The sequence below is a fragment of the Lichenostomus cassidix genome, chromosome 2 (genome assembly GCF_008360975.1).
Source record: "Lichenostomus cassidix isolate B80296 chromosome 2, HeHo_3.0, whole genome shotgun sequence".
NCBI classification, from domain to species: domain Eukaryota; kingdom Metazoa; phylum Chordata; class Aves; order Passeriformes; family Meliphagidae; genus Lichenostomus; species Lichenostomus cassidix.
The window spans coordinates 129,852,987-129,870,047 of NC_139482.1; the positions used below are offsets into that span (position 1 = coordinate 129,852,987).

General features: G+C 42.9%; 1 protein-coding gene and 1 long non-coding RNA gene across 3 annotated transcripts in view; one reads left to right on the forward strand and one right to left on the reverse strand.

The window, feature by feature from the left end:
- Positions 1-546: 546 nt before the first annotated feature.
- LOC146442277 (uncharacterized) lies at positions 547-16,012 on the forward strand. Its single transcript, XR_014850214.1, has 3 exons — positions 547-905; positions 9,101-9,218; positions 15,927-16,012. It is a non-coding gene; the product is annotated as an uncharacterized LOC146442277 (long non-coding RNA).
- NIPAL2 (NIPA like domain containing 2) overlaps positions 14,668-17,061 on the reverse strand; it is a 51,599-nt gene continuing 49,205 nt past the window's right edge. For both annotated transcript variants that reach the window (XR_014850213.1, XM_085053277.1), the window contains one exon: positions 14,668-16,891. Coding sequence is in view for 1 of the 2 variants with exons in the window: in XM_085053277.1 (XP_084909403.1) it covers positions 16,797-16,891 (95 nt within the window). In the remaining variant the exon portion in view is untranslated. The remainder of the gene's footprint in view (positions 16,892-17,061) is intronic.

Genomic DNA, 17,061 nt, shown 5'->3' on the forward strand with positions numbered 1-17,061 from the left:
GAATGCTGAAGGGAAAAAATAGTGATTGGCAGAGCTTGGAGAGGGAGCCAGGAGTGCCAGCTCATCCGGCAGAAAATTTCATGTGAAACAATTCTTAGTCCAAGGAAACCAGACCAAAACTCTCACTATAACATCCATCATTGATGGAAACAAAAGCTGTCGTGTTTCTGAGTGTGTTCCAACTTAATGAAGGGACAAGGAAAAAAAGAGGAACCCCCAACTGTGACAGCACATATGAACAACATCTCTTCACGAGGGAAATAAAGCACCGAATTAAAATTTATGGCTTCCCAGTAGCATTACATACCCTGGGAACAGTGAATGTTTTGTTCCTTCCCCAAATGACAAGTGTTAAGATCATAAAATCAAACTCAACTGGAGTAGCAAATTGATTCTAGACTATCTAGTTCTTGCAGGCTATGTCATGCCGAGTGGAGTTGATGGTTGGTTGCCTAGGGTAGCAAAATATTAGGAATAACACAGTATTTAGTGGCTGCTCCTTATGAGCGTGCCTCCAAGAGGGGAGGAGGTGTGTTCATGTGTTACTGTGCTTAGCACAGCAGAAACCCTAGAACTGAGTCAGTCCTCAGTGTTGCCTTTCTCGCCAACTTTCCAACAGCAATGAACTAATAGCATTTCCAAAGGTTAACATTTCTGTAACTTTGCCAGATGGTAGGGTCATGCCCTGTTTTTCTGCTTAATACAACTTACTTCCCTCATTTTTTTTCTCATGACCTTTCCCCCACTATTTGCCACCATCCATTTTGGCCCTTTCCCGTATTGCTACAGACCTCTAACAAACTTCAATATTTGTGTTTTGCTCTGTCTGCAAGGAAGGACTGCAGAAATGCTGTAGGGGTAACAACTCTGCCTAAGCCATAGCTGCTAACTATGCAACAAAAAAGGTAGGTAGGTCGGAAACATCTTCTTAACAATGTTTTTCGTAAGTATGGTGTTTTAGTCTTTTTCCCTTGGATGTTATATGTTCTTCCTGATATAGCTGATGTGATGTCTCAGAGGCCCTAAAGAGATTTTGGCTTCTGTGTCTCTGTGCCATCTCCTGTCCCAATAAAGCTGTTCAGTAGCACAAAGTGCTCTGAGGACAGATCAGGTATTTACTAAGTAGAGATGTCACTCTTAGCCAAAAGAAAGAGACACAAATAAGAAAGACATCAATCTTCAGAACTAAATCCACTGTGACTGTGTTCTCTAGTTAGATGTCCAACTCTGCATTTTTGAAGCACACTGTAATTTTTGTAGCCCAGCATGCTCTGCAGGTGGCACCGCAGAAGAACTCACACAGTGAACTGGGGACAGCCCACAAGCTTTGTCCAGCAAACAGCTAAACATGCAGGGCTGGTGCTTATAGAGGAGACCTCTACTAACCATTTTGTCATAGCAAAAGCTCACCCTGGGCACGGGGTTTGTCCTCCTCTCCAGACCCTTGGCTTCCTCACACTGTTTATTTCTGGAGACAACAGTGCTGCATGTGGTGTTTGCTGCACAGAAATGTACCAGGTGCAGGTTTAATGAGTGACTGAGACAGTAACACCCAATCTCACATGCTGCTTAGGTGATATCCAAATCCCTGTAACTCCCAATCAACAACAAAAGTTTCCTCCAGGACCTGGCCCTGTGTGGCACTCAATGGACAAACTTCCACAGGAAATGTCACTGCCTGAAACTGCCTTCTGCTTGAAGTCCTGCTTGGCCTGTGAATGAAAGCAGGGAAAAGGTCTGAGCATTTTTTTTCATGAGGAGAGGGCTTTTTTTCTCCACTTCTTGCTCATGCAGTAATGGCTGAACTGGGCTTCCTTTCTTCCTGTGAGGGCAATGTTTCAAAATACACAAAATCACAAAGTTGCAGGCAACTGCAACACTGGGAAATCTGGAATGAGGAGGCAGCAGTTTCTTCAAGTTAGGGACTGAAAGTGAGGTGACAGCCAAAGCCTTTTCACCATGTTGGCCTCTGTTCTCACCCTAGGTTTTAATGTAAATAATTGCCTAAATAACTTCCATGAAGCCAACATGAAGTGAAGCAACGGGAGAAGGGGGAGAAGGGTATGTTGGCAAAAAAAGGGGTATTTTGGGTATCTCAGCAGTGGGGTGGTCCACAGAAGATGCAGGCGAGGCAGAGTTGTACAGCATGGTCATCCATAGGTGCTAATGTATGGAGGGAGCAAAAGGGAGAAAGAAACTGAGAGCCTAAAGATGCTGGGTGTGGGTGTGAGGAGGGACTGTGATACAGCTGGCACAGGATGTGTCTCTGAGACCAGGGGAATGTGTCAGAGGAAGGAGGTCCCTGCCCAGTTCCTCCCAGGGCCATCCCAGCTGACCTGCTGGCCCCAGTCCCACCTGGTGCTGCTCACAGCCTGGCCCAGCTACCCCACTCTGCGCATCAGCTTCTCACCAGGGACAAAACTTTTTCAGTTGCTTTTCAAACTCAGACTTGGGACTTGTATTTTAGCTTGAAGATAAACATTTTGAAAGCTGTCTTCTTTCTCACAGTGCCGGCACAAGTTGTTTTTAATTATCTTAGGAAAGCTTTCCTTGCCCAGGCCAATTTGTTCACTGTTTGTCTTGTGGAGCTGGCCTATAAACCAGCTTTTAGGGATTTATTGTATAACATTATCAAGAAAGCAATCTTTGAAAAAAACTGAAATCACAACAACCCTTTTTTCTTCTTTGCAAATGACTTCATAGAAGCCAAATGATCACAGCTGACCACCCAAACCTGCTGGAAAATGCTCACTCCAAATGAAAATGCTTTGGTTTAGTCATGTTTTAATCCCAAAATGTTTTAAATAATGATTTAGGCAGGAAAAAGAAAGCTTTTCCTGTAGGGGAGAAGCAAGACTTCTTCATTTTTCAGAATTCTGTCTTTTGGCATCAGCAATGCATGATAAATGCAGAGACATACAAGTCCTGCTCTTTGATAGATTTATGTTGTTTTACACACACACACACACACACACACACACACACATATACACGTGCACATACTCTTATTTAAAGAAAGAAAGCAATGGGCAGAGAGAAGAGCAGTCATTATTACACCTCCAAGTTTTATCACTGTTTTTTTCTGTACAGACTCTGAATCATGTGAGTGTTGATGGTTGACTTTTTAAGAGATTTAATAAAGGTTACCTTTGAGAATTTTGACATTCATAATAAATGTGCTACTCATTTAGAGGAATTAAGTTATCTTAAGCTGCAACAAATATTTAATTTTCTTTTTTTTCCTCTGACATACTTCTGCACAATCCTTTTTCGACTGCACAATCCTAGTGCCAGTATTTTTCAGATGACTGTAATTTTATTGCTTTCCTACAGACAAAGGAAAAAGAGATGTCTTTCTTAAGTGCTCCTCAAAAAGAACAGAAAAGCAGGACTGTTGTAAGTAGAGGAGACTTCAATATTTACATTTTATTACTATTTGAAAGGAAATTTGATGGAGGAGAGAGTTCTGCTTTTAGTCAGAACATCCTTATATGTCTCATTTCTGAAACACCTCTTCGGCACTGAGAAAATGTTGCCAGACTCTTAAAAGACTACTCCTTGGTCCAGAAAATTAAAGAAACCATTGGAAATCTGGCTCTTTTCAAGGATATGTACATTTACTGTTCTTATAATCTACAGCCCATCCACCTTTTTTCCTTCGGATGGTCTTACATTTGTGACTGCTGATGCAACTATCCTTAAAATCTACACTCCCTCTCAGTTTTTCCACGTTTTGATCATCACTGACATCAGTCAGAAAGTATAAGGTATTGACTGTTGCATGTAAACACATCATCCATCTTGCAGATTCCATCCTAAGACTAGTTAGGTGTCTTGCTCCTGCTGTTCTTACTGTACAGCTTGTTGGAGCCTTGCTCCATTGCTTACTTCCCCCAGAACCTGCTAGAAGCTTTTTAATTCCAGACACTTTTTTACGACACATGTAAGCTGATTTATTCTTCTGTTCATGCTGCAGTGGTGTCCCACCTTAAGGGGAAGGCAGCACTTAAGATTCCTAGATGCCTGGGTTTGAAAAGGAACAACAAAAGTCAGAGTCCACAAAACCTTATGATGTTTTATTGGTAAATTACACACTTGGCATGGAAATTGGTATGTTACTCCCAGTTAGTCTAGTATAAACACACTGCAGTGGATTTTCAATAAGGGGTAGGGTGAAAGAGAAGAGAAAGAGATTGAAGCAGGGGAAAGAAAAGAAAACAAGGAAAAGGAAAAGGGGAAAAGGAAGAAAAGAAAAGAGAAGAAAAGAAGAAAAGAAAAGAAAAGAAAAGAAAAGGAAAGGAAAGGAAAGGAAAGGAAAGGAAAGGAAAGGAAAGGAAAGGAAAGGAAAGGAAAGGAAAGGAAAGGAAAGGAAAGGAAAGGAAAGAAAAAAAGAAAAGAAAAGAAAAGAAAAGAAAAGAAAAGAAAAGAAAAGAAAAGAAAAGAAAAGAAAAGAAAAGAAGAAAAGGGAAGGGAAGGGAAGGGAAGGGAAGGGAAGGGAAGAGAAGAGAAGAGAAGAGAAGAGAAGAGAAGAAAAAGAAAAGAAAAGAAAAAAAGAAAATAAAGAAAAAGAAAAGAAAAAAGAAAATAAAGAAAAGGGGGAAAAAAGAGAAAATGACCAGTTCTGGCTCCAGAGTCGATCCAGATAGGTTGTCCAGGATCCTGGGAGTGCTTTTTTATAGACAATTTTTTCCCTCCCTGAATCTAAATTCATTCCTTTTAATGCAAATTAGTTATTGTGAGCAGTTTGTTCTTTCCAGCCTTTCTGGAAATGAGCCAGAGTGCTTTAAGGGGCTTAGGTGGCCTTGATCCACTTCCACTGGGTCAACCTTTGGCTGACAGTCCATGCCCACTTCTCACACGTCTTCCTGTGCTTGCACTGTGCTTTGTTGTGCTTATTTCCAAGAGGTAGAAGAACATTTGTCCCAGAAGAGTGCTGCCCTACTTCTGTAGGCCACTCTTGTCCAGCCACATCCTGTTCTTTCTCACAGGCATGGTTATTACCAACCATCCTTGGCTGGCTCCATAACTATATTGCTATTAGTGTTTGAGACATACAGATCAGCCCCTTATCTTCTGGCTTCTACAGCTGCCTTTTATCCAAGTGAATAATTTTTACTGCAGACACACCCATTGGCCCTACCCAGATCCAAGCACTCCAAAATGCTGCATATGGGGCTGACCCAAAAGGATTCAGGACAACACTCTAAGCAGAAGATGTCAAACACAAATGTGTGCAGAGGACTCAAACTGGAGTGCAGACTCAAAATGTGTGCAGAGTCAGCCCTGACTGCTGACAGCTCCGGTGCCTCTTTCATCCCCAGAGACATAGAAATGCCCCCAAGTCCTGCTGTGAAAAGCAAATGGAGGGCACGGGGAAGAGTCAACAGGAGTAGTTGCTCCAGAAGGGAGGAGGTCAGGTTTTAGAGCTATACTTACTTAGCCTGATTTCAATTTTTTGGAAAAGGGAACCAAAACACTGCCTTACCCACAAGCAGCCAGGAATTCAGGATAGTCTCTTACCTGTGCTGGGACAGTGTGGCTGTAATGCAGGCTCAAGGCAAGAGACTAAATGCCTCCCTGTAACCCCCAGCTAACCCCAGCAGTTTGGTTATTAGTGACTAAACAGCTGAAGGAAAGTACAGGGACTGTGGTATCTGCTGTGGCTTCTGCAGTCTGTGAGCACTAAAATTTGCTGAAACAGGATTAGGACCATTCCTGTAATTTATTTGGAGTCCATTCTTGTAGTTTGGTGTTGAGATAACCTTAACCAGTGCTTTACTGAAGTGCGTGTTGCACATTTTACCCTGTTTCATGCAGCCCAGCTGCCACCTCACTCTGCCAGTGGCTTGGTGTGTTTAAAGCCACCATTTGGCAAACCAAAATGAATTAATATAGGCTCGAGTTTTGGCCAGATAAACATGATACATTTTTAAGCTATGATTTTGTTTTGGCCAATGTTTAATGACATGTTTAAAGATGTGAAATTATTTTGCATTAAAAAACTTATTTATGCATTGTAAATAACTATTTTTTCTGTTTTAATGTTATTTACTGCATGTTGCATCACTTCAGTTCTAAGAAAGAAATAACAAAAATGTGCACTCTGAGCACTGAGTGGCACAGAACGTGGCATTCTAACAAACACATGATAGGGCTGCTAGAAGGGAGATATTAGTTGTTGTCATGTAAGTGTGCAGTTAAGCACACATACCCACAAACAGTTTTTTCTCCAATAACACTGTTTTAAGAAGGCAAGTGTCCTGGTCTTGGGCACAGCTGGCAGCACTGCTTTGTTGCCTGCTGTAAGATCACATTTTGGGCTGATAAAAAGTGCCGATTTTTTTTTCATCTGAGAGGAAATCTTTCATATGAGTTTACCTCAGAGTGCCACTGATGGTTATTTATGGTTAGTGAACTTAACTGTATGGTTTAACTTCAGTGAAGAAGGTAGTGAAAACTGTTTCTTTCTTAGCAAAACAACAGCAGTGGATTTAATTCCTTTTTAACATAGAAGGAAAGAAGCATCTTGTCCTGATGGCCGTATGTGCTCCACAGCACCCTCTGGACTGCTGCAGCAGGGTCAAGGCTGAGCAGAAGTCCTCTTTTCCCAACAGTCCAGTTCTTTCAGTGTTGTGGAGCAGAAAGCTCCTGCAAAGTTAGGGCCTTGTTACCCTTGTAAAATCTTTGCTCACTTCTGTTACTTTGGCTAACTAGAAAAGCATTCTGGGAATGACTCAGCTAAACTAGAGGTGAAAAACAAGTTGCATCACTGTAAAACAATTATTAGAACCAATAAGTGGTCACACCGTGGGGCTGGTGGTTGGTTATACCTGATGCCTGTTCCTATTGTTGTCTATGGGGGTTGATTAATCACATTTGTTGTGCCTCACAAGTATGTAAACTCTTAACAAATGAACAGTTTAAGAACCCTGGATTTTTGCAATAAAGTGTCTTCACCATACCATCCTGGAGATCATGTGTTTAATGCTGCATTCCAGCTCTTGAAGAGACTCCTAATAGTCTCCAGTTGAGACTGGGAAAGGATTTCAACTTGGACTTTTAAACTTGCCATTAATGTTTTGACCACTAAGAGGTACCTGGAGCAGTGTGTACTCTGACCTCACTTAGGCCATAGAAAGCCATTTGTTTTGTAAAGCACTGCATCCTTTGAAGCCATGCTCACCTCTTGGGCCCAGGGCTGCAGGGCACCCTCCCAGTGTGGATGTGGGGTGATACAGAGGGTCCCTCATCTGCTTTGAGCACTCAAACTGGTCTGCAGTGATCAAGATGAGCAGAGGTTTCCCTTCATGGACAGTGATGGCCATGAGAGGATGCTCAGCATGTGCAGTCTAATGGTGCTGGCTTTGGTGTGTTCAGCTGGCAGAGCCCTGCAGCATGATGGCAAGCAGCTTGGGGGAAATGCCATCCTTTACTCAGCATAGTTTTTGCAAAATTACAGTTTGTCTGTGCTGTAAGTGCTTAGGAAATGTGTCTGGGAAGTACATGTCAGGGATGCTTCTGGAATTAAAGTGAGTACTTGTTTGACATAAGTGGGAAACATGAAAGGATCAGCTCAGTTAAGCATCTGCAGCATCAGACCCTGAATCAGGGAGGAGGAGCTGATGTTCAGATCGTTCCTTGGCAAAATTACCCGGAGACTTCTCTCTTTTCCCTGCCCTTTCAAGGGTGCCCTTTTGGGTTCCCAAATGAAGACTTTGCTGACTGCAGCTGGAGATTAAGGGAGCGCAATAGACAGGAAAGTAAGAGTCTATTTATCCCTGGCAAAGCCTGCCTTTTTCTAGTTTGGATGGAAAAGAAGACGAAAATCCACGGAGCACTTGAGAGAACAACAAATGGCATAAGGACAAATGCAGCGAAAGGGAATGCCAAGGTTGTCATCCCCCATCAGCAGTTTGGATGGGTTTCCTCCTCAGAGCAGCACGGGGGAGGCTGCAGGACCTCGTGCAGGAAGCAGGTGGTTTGCTTTACCCAGAGCCATGCGTAATGGCCAGGGAGCTGTGCCGCTCGCCGGCCAAGCTACAGCAGATGGGCTGCAGTTTGCTCCGCTCAAGGATATTTTTCATGTTATGTGTGGAAAAGAGCAGTAACCCTTGTTTGTTATATGAGGCCTTGTAGGATTTTATTTGGAAAAAAGCCATTTTTGAGATTAAAAAAAAAAGCCATTAAAAATGTGAGTCACTGTAATCACTTTCAAAGTGCTCTGACAGGGCCTTTTACTTGCGAAGACTTCACTATTAAAAGAAACTTCTTTTTTTTTCAAATTAAAAACTCTAGCACAAATTATCTCAGGCTAATCAAGGTGACATTAGGGATCTGTTAATCTGTTAATTCGAAATTACCATGAAAAACCACCCAAACACCTCAGAGCACTGGATCCAAATTATTCGTGGTGTAAAGCTGCCAGCAAAATAGCCGTGTCTCTTCTGTGGCTTAACATAGCACCTTGGGCTGTAAAATCACCACAGTATTCCTTCCAATGCAAATGTATTTCACATCCTATATCCCCAAAAGGGCTGGGGGACATTCATTCCTTGTTTAGAGGACCCTGAAACACAGGGTCCACCCAGGAGCTGGACCCTGTGGGGAGCCTTGGGAACCTTAGGGTGGGGACATCCACAGCCTGAGTAAATGGGTGATCACCTGAATGATCCAAAGATGCCAGGGCTGGTATGCACATCCCACTACTCTTTGGAGTTTGGATGTCCCAGTCAGCATTGCCAGATGCTTGTGTCCTCTTGGATGGAAGATGCCCAAACTGCTGCTTTCAGAACACTGGCTCGCTCTGAGGTTGTGAGCAGTGAGGGATAGAGAGAGCAGAAACCTTTCTGTCATATATTAGCATCTGTCAAATATCAGCATTTTTTCCTCTCTGGTGCACCATCGCCATCCTCGAGAAGAGACCAACTGACCTGGGCAGGGCCTCCCCACATCCAGCTACTCCTCCCAGAGCCTATTTACTTACCACACCTCAAACAGTCACTGAATTAGTCACCCTCCTCCCAAATCTGGGCTGAGCTCTCAAATCTCTCAGGTGCTGAAGAAAGGGCAGCTCTGTGATGTTGCTTGTTATCACTGCCAGGTGCCACCCTATCTGTCAGACGCTGGGCCAGAGGCTTTCGAGGACTCCTGCTGTGCTGCAGCTCCTGGAGACTTCTGAGCAGGGGCACCTACTCTTTGGAGCACCACCAAACTCAGCAGTGAGTCAGAAATCAAATCACTGGAAATAACTGAGGCTGCTGCATCTCTGGGCATGCAAAACAGCCGATGATAAATTAGAGTATCAAAACAAAGCATGGGCACCTCCCAGGAGAGGTGGCAGGGCTGCAGCTGTGGGAAGTGGGGAAGCCAGGCACCCAACCACAGCACACTGGGTCTCATCCTGTTCTGTGCTACTTTTTCTGTGCTGCTAGGATCTGGTTTTTACTTTGTGTTTGGCCAAATGCAGACACTGGAAAACTGGAGAAAAAGCAGAAAACAAGCACAGAAAACAATTTAAGGGCTGACAAAAATATCTGATGGTGAGAGACTTAGAAGGTTTCTCTCTGGCTCAGTGAAAAACCCATCATACTGTATTTTTCTAGGGGGATTTACTGAGTGCTTTAAACCACTGGCAAAAGACAAATAGCTTCAAGCTAAGCCCAAACAAGTTAAAATAGACATAAGGCAGACTTTAAAAGCAAACAATGACTCATTGCTAGTAAAAATTACTAATAGCATTGGTGGTTCCTCTTCTTCGACTAGCAGGAGAGGATGGGTTGTCTTCTTCACAGATGGGTCAAAGGGTTCCCACAAGTGCTCAACAGAGGTTGCCTCACTTGAACTGTAAAAGAGGCCAGGCCAGATGACATAAAGCTGCCTTCTTATATCAACAACCTCCGTTATTCACTGCGCTGAATCAAGTCCTGCAACACATCCACGCACCCAGAATCCAGTCAATGTTGTCAAGACATGCTGTTATTTAACTGTTAAATATTGTCAGGAAAAAATAAACACATGGGTAACTGTAATGCTTAGTCATTGTAAATTATATTCCTCAGCTCTTTTGCCTTGTAAAACACAGAACAGCGGTTCTTGAAAACTCAGTAGAAGCTTCAGTATTTTGTTGTTGTATTCTATTGCTGTACAATGTGCTACGAGCTGTGACCTTCAGTGACAGGTAAGAGCTGCTTAATTGGCAGCCTCTGTGCCATGCAAGCATACTCTGCTACTCTTGGCTAAGGGCATTGGAGAGCATTAGACAGCATAAAGCTCTGCACCTGGTATACATGCTATTGAAACTCAAGAAAAACTTTTTTTTTTTTTCAAATGAAGAGAAAACTCCTGATGTTGTGCTCATGCTGCTCTGGATTTATGCCCACATGCTATCAAATGGAAGACAAATGACAGTACTGTTATTTCAACCAGTTTAATGATTCTGGCAAAAGACCTGGCAGCAGACTCCAAAGATTTCATCTAGGCAAGGCAATGCCTATTCCAAGAGTGGAAATCTTCAACTGGAGAGCTGGCAAGTGCATGTTTGTGCTGGAGGCTTAAATCAATCATTTCTATTTTTCCCAAAGTGATTTAGCAAAGTACAGAAATTGGCTCCTTCATCAGTGGCCACAGGCCACTTTTCATGTTTAAAGTATTAGTGCCATGGACTCGAGTGATATATTGACTTCATGTAAAGCAGTCAGTATTAGCACCACCTGTTTAATCATTCCTTTACAGTAGCTGTAGTTTGAAAACTGTCAACAAGTGCCTTGTTGACACTGTCAAAAAGGAGCCCAGGAGACCACCGTAGATTAGTGGTTCCCTGGAGTAATTCCTCTGTGTTCATGCAAAACTCTCCTGCCACCATGATACATTTCTGAGTCTGCTGCCCAACAGCATCCCTCGCATTGCTACCTTGTGAACTGACACAAATTCCCTTGGGACTGATGCCTGAATCCATTAGCAACCAAAATACTGATGGAAATTTGTACTATGAAATGCACTTTGAAAGTCTTGGACAAGCTTTAGGGGCCTAACTACAAAACTGGGATTTAGATTAAATAAAACTACTCAGCAGCCACCTAACACTTTATTTAGGCCTGGAGATTCTTGAGGCACTAATAATTCCGCTTCTGTGGATACCTGAAACTGTCCGTGCTTACTCTAGTGTGTATCAGAAAGTAAAGGGAATGTAATCCAAGACTGCAGGTTTACACAACTCCCTTGTAGGGCACTCTCTGTAAACACTTCCCAGGTAATGGGAATATCCTGGCAGTACTGTATCTTCTTATCAGAGTAACCCTGTGCTGTATAGCTATCACACAGTCTAATTTCCCTGTAGGGAAGACCCAGAAAGAGCTCTGCATGGAAGACAGTTGTGTTGGTTTTGCTTGGCCTGGTTTTTGGTAGCAGGGTGGCCACAAAGATAGCTCCTGTGAGAAGCTTCTGGAAGCTTCCACCATGTCCAGCAGAGCCAATCCCTGATGGTTCTGAAGACAGACATGACGTTGACCAAGCCCAGGCCAGTTAGAGATGTTGGGTACACCTCTGTGATGACATATTTAAGAAGAAAATCAAAACAAATATGCACACAGTTTCTTCTAGCCAGAGGAGGAGGTGAGAACATGTGAGGGAAACATCATGGAGACACCAAGGTCAGTGGAGAAGGTGGGGGAGAACATGCTCCAGGTGCCAGAGCCAAGATTCCTCTGCAGGCCATGGTGAGGACCATGGTGGAGCAGCTGTGCCCCTGCAGCCCATGGGGTCCCCGCGGGATGCAGAGATCCACCCACAGCCTGTGGGGAGCAGCCCATGTCAGAGCGGGTTGATTCCGGGAGGAGTCTGTGTTCCAGCGGGAGTCCCAGTGGAGCCCTTGCTCCTGAGAAGGAAAAGCCTGGCCTTGGAGATCTTCACCCCGTGGACGAGGGGCACAAGCCACTGCAGTTTTGGGAGGACTGTCTGCCCACGGGGGGAATTCACGTTGCAGCAGTTTTGGGATGACTGCTGCTCGTGAGGTTGGACCACGCTGGAAGAATTTGGGGAGAACTGTCTCCCATGGGAGGGACCCCACAGTGCAGCAGGGGAAGGACTCCTCTCCCTGGGCAGTGAAAGAAGATCTCAGTGATGAACTGACAGAACCCCTTACACCCTGTTCCCTGCACTGTCAGTGGGAAGTAGGAAAGGTTTGTGCAGAAAAGTCTTAAGGCTTATTTTACTTCTCATTATCCTCCTCTGACTCTGTTAGTAATAAATTCACTTTGCAACCTTAAGTTCAACCTGTTTTGCCCTTGGAGTGTTTCCTCCCAGCCCTTATCTCAACTCATACACCCTTTGTTATTTTTTTCTCTCTCCTCTGCCCAGCTGTGCCAGGGGAGAGCAAGGGAGTGGCAGTCATGTGTGCCTGATGTTTGACCAGTGTCCAAACCATGACAACAGTACATGCCCAAGAGGCATTGATATGATGCTCAAGGCATCTTGTTTGGTATGTTTCAAAAATATGTTTATGTGCAGCCTCAGAGGCCAGATCAGCTACATGTGCTCTGAACAGATTTAACACATGGCAAGAGGACAAGGATCCTTTCTACATGGTCAGGAGTGCTTTATAGGTAGTGATGTATTTGCCAGTGCTGCCTTCTTTTATGTTACAACTCAAGGGTTACATCAGCCAGGTGCTTGGGAGGTGCCTCTACAAATTTCCCAGCTTCAAAAGGTTGAAACATCTCTCATCTGCCAAGGGAATGTCATATTTCCTCTCTGATTCTCTAGGCAGAGAATAGTCATCCTTCACTCCCAAATCAGTGGGAAATAAAAAGAAAAATACCAAAACCCAAACTAAAAACATAACAAAATTATATGAAATCACTATTTATTCCCTGATTTCCCTGACTCTATCCCAGAACCCAAAAACATTGCAAACACAGGATTTCTCAAACTCCTGAGAATCATGAGCACTAAACATTTCTCCAGCTTTTGCTCCTGAAGTGGCCTCGGTTTGTAAATCTTCCAGCTTGGCTCTCCAATAATAATTATGGTACTTAGCCTCTATCTCCTTTCAGCTAGTTGTTAACACAGTCCAGCTGATTTCTGCAGAAGGAATGAACAAACAAATTTGAACAAGAAAAATGTCAAGCCTCGGAGGACAGTAACAAAAGGGCACACTGACAGACTGCTCAGTCTCATCATCTGCACCCCAGTGTTATAAGAGGCAACATTTTTTTCTGCAAGCAACCATTGGTCCGGCATAAAGAGGGTTGGAAGAAGAAATTGCAAGGGTGAGAACATTTTGAGCATAGAAGACTTTTCAGTCCATTCTTCCAGCACTGTTTATACACCTAATAGCACACAGTAATTGAAAATAAAAAAAATTAGTCCTTTGAATCATCTGTAGTCAGACATGTGTCCAGGCTTTTAGTTGACCTTGGGACACTGCTGGTTGCCACGAGCTGCCTATCCCACATCATTCAATATGCACAGGGCAGTGCGTCTGGCATTCAGAAGTGCTTCAAGAAGCTCTCAGCTGCATTTGGGGCATGGTGACACACAAAGAGTGATCTTAGCAGAATGCTTACTACATGGAGAATCTCCTCAGAAGGAGAGAAATAATATTACAGTTCCCCGTAAGCACGAGAGATCTCATTCCCTGTACCCCTTTTCACATCCATCCCACCATACACTCCAGTCAGCCTGCTTGGCTCAGTTCAGGGAGCCATGCCAGCAAGGAGAAGGGTGCAGATGCTTTCTGCAGGATGGGTGAGATGAACTGGCCACAGGAAGCCCGAGGACCCCACAGCTGGGAAAAAGAGGATGAGTCTTTTAGCACTGCTGATCCATTCAAGCAGCTTGGCAGGTGCATGAAACCAAAGCTTCAAAGCACAGAAACTCAAACCCTCACAAAGTTTGGCCTCTTTCCTTTGGTTTTAGGTGACTCGTGCCCTTACACACAAAACATGAGTCTGCCAAAGCTGGGCTGGACCAAGCAGCAGGCACTCAGTCTGCCAGGTGAACAGCAGGCCCCTCCCAGGGGCAGACAGACAAATCCAGTCCAAAGTTCGTTTATTTTTTGCCAGCTGAAACTGTTTGCTAAATGCATCCTGATATTTTATGGCAAAAATTAAACAGTCTCACTCTACTCCAGAGCTCCCATTTCCAGGCCCATGGCCAGTTAATACTTCATCTCTTGCTGCAGCGTGACCAGCAGTGGAACAAGCACTAAATGAGTCCTGCTGGTTCTGGTCTTTCAGAAATCCCAAGCTGGAGCCTGAGGGACCACATGAGACACTGCCTGCCTACCACACCTTCTCCTGCTTTGATTTCTGCAGATCCTGTGGAGGATCTGTTCAGCAAAATTCAGTCTGCAGGCACAAGTTTTGCAGCTTATTATCTGGCCCATATTTTTGATGTCAGGAAAACCACTGCAAGAAAATAACTCATTATTAAAGAGAAGGGCTCCAGAGATGGATTTTTATTCCAGTGCAAAGGCTTTTCTTTTAGCAGGCGTTTGTCTGTGGTGTTTGCAACCTAACTATGGCAAGCAGAATCTGAAAATAACATTGAATAGAAACTGATTCTTGAAACAAGTCATGTCCACTTCTTGGCAGAGCAGCAATGAATTCTCATCACTGGGTTTTTCCGATCCCATAATACATTAATTAGTTGGAAAATACATCTCAAAGATCATGTCAAATCACAAATTTTAATTGCACATAATTTCTACCAGTGTTTTGGTCCACAAATTATTTTGAAATACACTAGAGTTTAAAGAAAACATTTTAACCCTTATAATTTTTTAATAAACCCAAAGGAAGAAAACAAAACCCCAACCCGTTGTTCATGAAGAAACACAGTAATTTAAAATAAATAATAACTTTCACCACAGATTTTTACATTTGATTTCTGGCTTTAAAGAGAAAATTCTACACTCACTCACTAACCTTTATTACCTCCTGCAGCCCTCTTGAGCCATGGAAACAGATTTCGGAAAGATGCCCAAGGCCAATCATTTAAAAAAGCAACAAAACCAAATCATTTCACCCATTTGTTTCCCAGGTCACAGAATGAAAATTTGTATGCCTCTTATTTCCATCTTTAGCACATACTCTCTCTTGAGACTTAGAAAGCAGCTTAAATTTGACTTGCAAAAGAAAGAGAGAGGCATGCCCTTACTCCCTGGAGAAAGCATGTGAAAGTAATGTGCTTTTTTTATTATTTTAAGCTTTAGAAACTTGAACTCAAGATGTAAAGCAGGAAAGGAAGGCCAAGCCAGGCACTTGGTACAAGTAAGGTGCAGACACAGAGTCTTGTCCTGTGTCAGTTGGAAAAGACACATATTGAAAAACAGCTTCACAAGTCCCCTAATGCCATAGTTCCTGGGACATTGCTGCACACAAAATACTGCAGCTGTGTGTGTTTTGCAGCTTTTGAAATGAAACTGTCTCATGGATCTTCAGCTGTACCTATTTTAAAATTAAATAACCTATTATTTGAGAAGAAAAAGAGACCTGAAACAAAATATATACAGTCTATGGCCCCTACACATTACTGCAGATTATTTCAATCCTAAAACAAGACATGAACGTTTTTCAAGATCACTTTCACTTCTTTATGCAGAGGATGTGCCTGACCCCCACTGTGCTGCCTGAGGTGGATCAGTACCACCAGGCAGGAATAAGTGGACCCATGATTAATGCCCAGAAGAAGCTTTTTTGATGGGACACAGGGAATGAGGGACACGAAGATGTCCCAAATCTGAACACAAAGCCTGTAGTGCCATGGTTCCCATCACTGCTAGCTCTTCAAATCAGTGTGGAGACACTACCATTTAATGAAGGAGAAATTGTACAGTTACCGTGATTCTTTGTGGTCCTGCTTTTTACAGCCTTTCCTCATGCAGAATTACCAGTGGTAACAGGAGTTGCCCTACTTTTCTCTTTTAGGAGTATTTTTCCAAGACAAACCAAGAGAGGGACCCTGGCTACACTACCTCCTCTGAAGAACTATGCATTGTCTTCACTAAAACCTTCTTTTGCCGAAAACAGAAGCTAAAACTCAGACCAGACTATGCTAACAGACCATAGTGCCCAGCCCAGTGCAGCCTAGGACACAGGACTCTTCTGGAAGGACATAAAATGTTGAGTACAGTACCCTAGTCCTGCCTTAGCCAGACACCTCAAATGTGTGCATGTGCCCACACTCTGTTTATGGCAAATACTATCTTCCTATTCCTCACAAAAGTATTTATTTCCTTGGAAGATAAGAGAATTATTCTGATGGTAAGAGATAATCAGGATTATCCCTCTACACATAATATAATTTTTTTTGTGTACCTGTTTGTGTCTACTGCATATATGCTCAAAGTTTTGACTCCTGAACAGGAAGGAACAGATTTAAAGGGCATTACATATATAGCAGAATACTTTGAAATCACTTTTGAAAATTCTCATTTCTCACCTTTGTCTTTAAACATTCACACAGATCTGAGGGGTTCCAAAAGCAGATTTTTATAATCCTGTTCTGTGCTTATTGCATTTCAAAGCAATTAAGACTGTAAAAATGTTCTCAAGAGGCATTGATACTAGGACAATATTCCATTTCATTAATCGTTATTTAGTTTTTGTTAAGGCTTCCTTTATCTTTAGAACACATTTGGTAAATCATGGGCTAAATAAATTAGGATTAAATAATACTATGACTCATCAACATACAGGAGTTCAATGTACACTTGAATATGTTCAACAAAAGGTGCTACTGATCCTTGTTGTAGTGGTGTTCCTCCTGTTAACTGGCATGTAAAGTGCTTTCTTCTCTCAGCTTTGACTTTTCACCGAGTCATCTTCCTTATTCAGTGTGCCATAGCATGAACTGCGAGAATCTGGTTGTATTTTGCCTGTCAATTTTTGTCCTAAGGAAATGTGGTGAGAGAAGGAAAAAACAACAACTCTGTGAAGAATTTTAATAAAACAATTTCCCCACCAATCCATCATTTAAACATTCTTTGCTCCAGTAATCATTGTTTTCATTTGACTGGTTGTAACAATAGCTTGGAAAAACTCTGAAAAATTCTTTGAAAAA